The sequence below is a fragment of the Nansenia antarctica genome (assembly GCF_963989245.1).
Source record: "Nansenia antarctica genome assembly, chromosome: 16".
Taxonomy (NCBI): domain Eukaryota; kingdom Metazoa; phylum Chordata; class Actinopteri; order Argentiniformes; family Microstomatidae; genus Nansenia; species Nansenia antarctica.
In genome coordinates this window covers 21,943,899-21,948,898 of record NC_137686.1, presented here as the reverse complement: position 1 = coordinate 21,948,898, position 5,000 = coordinate 21,943,899, and the positions used below count along the sequence as shown (strand labels likewise).

Genomic DNA, 5,000 nt, shown 5'->3' with positions numbered 1-5,000 from the left:
TGTGTGAGTGTGTGTTTGTGCGTGTGCATACATTTGTCTATGTGCGTGTGCCGCTTATCTCCAGAATAGACACAACAGACAAGATACAGATGTTTCACATCAAAGTGGTAAGTGGTAACACACACACATACACACACACACACTCTGAACCACTCACATCCACAAATATACACTATAGGATCCAGAGACCACACACACACACACACACACACACACACACACACATGTAACAGGACAAAGAGACACACACAGGTCTGGGTTCACCACAGCTGGCTTTATTACACTTCATGTTTACAAATGCAAGGTTTCAATGTGCTGTGTGTGTGTGGCTATGTGTGTGTGTGTGCGTGTATGTGTTTGTGTGTGTCTGTATGTGTGTGTGTGTATGTGTGTGTATGTGTGTGTTTGTGGGTTGTGGTAATTGGATCTTATTGTGTGTTTGTGTATGTATGTGTATGTGGTGTGTGTGTGTGTGTATGTGGTGTATGTGTGTGTGTTTTGGTCTTTGGATCTTATTGTGTGTGTGAGTGGTTAGGGGTATCTAAATCAAGCACCAAGTGTGTGACTGTGTCTAAATGATTGTCTGGTCCCCTGAAAAAACTACAATAAGCCATTTATTGACATGATTGAGAAAAGTTTAAACTGCTTCGTTCTGTTCTCTACATTAGCACCTTTGGTATACAGACTTAGTGAAAGAGATCACACAGGGAGTTCTCTGCAAAACAAACAGAAACAAAACCAAAACCAAAAAAGACCTACAATTTAATTCCTACACATTCATTATCAGTACACTCCTTTTCTATTGTGAGTGTCTTTGGTTGGTAGTGCTGGCAATAGAATTAGAACAAATAGAACAGACATTCCCATGTAAATCAACATTCCATTGGGTGTGTATTGCCCTCTGCTGGCTATGTTTGGAATGCTGGATTAATTGTGTTTTACATTTTAGATTCTGTGCCTTTTTCAATGTTCTACACATTTGCCCTATTTGAGTTTGTCTGTTTCAGGTTCTATTCATTCTAATTATTTGGTGTTGAGCTTATTAGCACACGCTTATTAGCATATCCAGCGGATGAAGCGTTCGAAGAAAGAGGGCTTGTTCAGTGTGGTGTAGTCGTCCCCTCTAAAGATGGCCGACGTGTCGCCCAGTGCCACCTTCCTCAGGACGTCCTGGTCTGTGTCGGTTCCCATGGCGATGACCGTGGGAACGCCCTCTGCCCTCCTCATGGCAGAAACCCCCTCCTCCAGGCTGTCGCCCGCCGTGATGCCGTCGGTGATGAACACGAACGACAGCTCAGCGTTGCGACGAGCCAAACGGCTGCCCTGTAACAGGGACACACACATAGTGGTTACACTTGGGATTCACTCCTCATTTCCCTACTTTACTGCGATAGCTGTGGTGAGCTGTGTGTGGATACTGCCCCCATAACAGAGCACAAATACCATTGTCAATGTAGCTTTGCTACAGCTTATTCATATTCATGTGTGAACAAATACTTTGTGTGTGTGTGTGTGTGTGTCTGTAAGTAAGTAAGTAAGTAAGTATGTAAGTCATGTTTATTTATATAGCACATTTTACAACGACAAACAGCCGCCCAAAGTGCTTAATACACTAGTAAAAACTAGTGTGTTGAAGTAGTGCTGAAAACACTAGTAAAAGAGAAAAGAGTAGTGCTGAAAACACTAGTGAAAGAGAAAACAACAGATAAAATACACTAAAAACAAGGTGCAATACAAATAGTGCAGAAATAAAAAAAGTGCAGAAATAAAAGTACAAAAAGTGCATTCTGTGTGTGTGTGTGTGTGTGTGTGTGTGTGTGTTTAGCGCACCTGTGACATCACCAAGTTGTTGACAGCATGTATGATGGCGCTGCCCAGAGAGGAGGAGGAGTCCATGTAGTCCATCACTGCCAGGTTATCAGCGATCACCGTCAGGTTATGCGTCAGCTCGAACTCCACCTTCTGCTCTGTCGAGCTGCCATACTGCAGCAGGGCAATGCGGGCGTTCCTCTCGTCTGATTGGCCGTTGGCCAGCGTGAGGCGGCGAGCCACGTTGTCGATGAACTCCCTCGCCCGTTGGTGGTTCTCCAGACCCATCCTCTCAGAGCCGTCCAACAGGAAGATCAGGTCCACTGGACGCTGCACACAGCTAGCCACCGCGGGCTCTGAAACACACACACACACACGCACACGCACACGAGCACACACACACACACACACACACACACACACACACGCACACACACACACACACACACACACACACACACACACACACACACACACACACAGTATCATAAGTATTATGGCTGTAAAGCACAGTGAGTTTGTCTTTCACATTCACATCATGGTTACATGGGAGAGAAAAGCTGGACAGTAATCGTCTGGTCTCACTGTATTCTAAATACATTGAACTGTACAGTGCATTCATGCATATATCCATGGACCACAGCAACATGGGTCACAGCAGAACTGATTCAGATCAATAGTGGCCAGATCAGAAGAATGTGACTGTTTCAGTTTGCTGTAGCTGTTTTATTTCACATACTGGAGGTAAAACACAGATTATTATACTGTTGACAACACTTAGCTCAGCTAAGAACATTGCAGTCACAGAGCTACACAGTAACATTTTCTCTGATATGATCTGTTTCTATGACAGTTATATTCACAGCGAAATATACACTCATTCCACGGTGTAAGCAAATACATGCACAAACAGATGAACAGAACAATATTCCATCAACTGCAAACGAAAAATTAAGAAAGAACATCTTTCTTGTCTTGTCTTGGTCATTTCAAGTTCTTAAATTATACTTCATTCAGTTACGGTGTTTTTCCAGCAGAACAATGACCACATCAACTTAAAACTGTCTAAGTGACTAACTCCTAGATGATGTTAATCCATTACACATGTACTGTACTGTAGACCACATAAAGCCTACAACCCATTACATAGACTATAAGACATTCACAGGACACAGGAAATGGTTGCTGGTAACCATGGTAATGTGCAAAACTGCAAAACGATCCTACAGTATGATTCAGCTAGTGGTTCACAGTGGAAACAATGGTTCAACATCACAGCTGCTTCACACAGAGCTCTTTACATGGTGTTGGCACGGACGGTGACTGCGTTTCATTCCCAAAAAGTTGTTCCAATCCCTTCTGCTCTAATGAATTCCCTTTTGTGGATGGAGTGTAAAGGGCAGCTGTTTCTACAATAATAGGGTTGTACCCATCCCAGTCTAGGGAAATAGTGTCCTGAGGTTTCTACGGAACTTTTGTGAACAAAGGGCAGAACAGGAAAGCATTTGAGCTACGTTCAACATTGCACTGTTGAGGAGGCGCTATAGCTTTCCATAAGCATTTCCTTGCACCGTCTACGGCTGTATTCTGTGTATATTACAAATACACTTTGATTTTGATTTGATCATAAGAGCTAAGCGCAGCATTAACCTACAGCTAAATCTATAGCTAGCACTATTGGCATGCTAGCAATGACAGAACATTAGCAGAGTCCCAATGCCTTGGCGGAGTCTCCCATGATGTCTCCGTAGACCTGTTTGAAGGAGTCGATGAACAGCTGCGTCCACTGCTGCCTGTCCTCTCCATGGGACAGCTTGGCTCTCTGGGCTGTGTAGGCCATGGTCGCCACGGAAACCCCGTACTGCTGCTGCTCACTGAGACCACTAAGCAGGCTGGCCACGCCCCCCACCGAGGAGGGGGGCAATAGGGGGCTTCTGTCCTCGGCCAGCGGCTCCCAGGGGGGAGGTACCACGCCTCCAGACACGCCCCCTCCTGCAACAAGGGGGGCGGTACAACAGTGGGCGGAGTCCCACAATACGCCCACTGCAACAACATCCCCAAAATGTCCACCAAAGATGGCCGCCGATACTACGAGCTATGTGGCTCTCACTGTCTTTCTATGTTGTTAGTTTGACAAAAGAATCATACAGCAGGACCGAAGCGAAAAGAAGATTCACATTCGAGGCCAATGAGTCTCAGCAATCTGTGTGTGTGTTTTTTCCCCCGGTGCGACAGGAAGTCGTAATATTCAACAGAAAAGTTGAACTACTTGTGTCTACCTTGTTCAAGCATGTAATATGAATATAATAATTTAGCTGATGCTTTTATCCAACCCACAACCTAAACAGTGTTAGCACCATGCTCTACCAACTGAGCCACAGAGGACCACGTGTGTTCCCACAGCCAGCAAAGAGACAGTGCATAGGCCTACAGGCCTCTGACCAGTGCATAGGCCTACAGGCCGAATATGTTTTAACCACAACATATAAGGACAGGTTGCTAAGGCCAAGGCCTAGTTTAAAGGCCTCGTCACTGATACCTGTCTGTGAAGGCATCGTTTTCTAAGGGCTGGAAGGTCAAGGTTCACATTTCAAACGCACCATTGAGGATACGTGACAATTAAAAAAGTGATCTTACCTGTTTTACAAGGGAGATCAGGGCACACAATGATGGGATCTGAGAGGGAGAAGAGAAAGAGGGAGAGAGAGAGAGAGAGAGAGAGAGAGAGAGAGAGAGAGAGAGAAAAGAGAGAGAAAGACAGTCAGATAATCATGTTCTCAATGTATGTGTGGCGCGTGTGCGTGTGCACGTGCTTGTGTGTGTGTGTGTGTGTGTGTGTGTACCTGGACAAAGCACGGTCTCGATCTTGTCGATGAACTCCTCAGCCACCAGGTCAGCGAAGCGTCTCATGCCCTGTACCCTGTCAGGCTTCTGGCAGGCGATGCTCCTCAGACTCTCATTCTCCTCCAGCTGGTCGAACATGTCCCCGATACCGATGGCACTCACATCGATACTGGGATCACTACACGCGCAGACACAGACACACACATACACACACACATTTGAAATGCTTTATTTATGTACACATAAATACACAATATCTAAAGGATATAAATACTATCAGTGCATTTTGACATTATGAAAACAGTCAGTTACAGTAGTGCTGGGCCGACAACCAGTTATGCCACACA

At 45.2% G+C, this 5,000-nt stretch overlaps 1 protein-coding gene across 1 annotated transcript in view; it reads right to left on the bottom strand.

The window, feature by feature from the left end:
- Nucleotides 1-322: 322 nt before the first annotated feature.
- The window catches only part of col6a2 (collagen, type VI, alpha 2), a 16,594-nt gene continuing 11,916 nt past the window's right edge, over nucleotides 323-5,000 (bottom strand). Inside the window, exons 29-32 of the mRNA XM_080546419.1 lie at nucleotides 4,653-4,831; nucleotides 4,447-4,485; nucleotides 1,831-2,165; nucleotides 323-1,323 (exon numbers count right to left, since the gene is read on the bottom strand). Of these exons, the coding sequence (XP_080402545.1) occupies nucleotides 1,057-1,323; nucleotides 1,831-2,165; nucleotides 4,447-4,485; nucleotides 4,653-4,831 (820 nt within the window). The 3' untranslated portion in view covers nucleotides 323-1,056. The remainder of the gene's footprint in view (nucleotides 1,324-1,830; nucleotides 2,166-4,446; nucleotides 4,486-4,652; nucleotides 4,832-5,000) is intronic.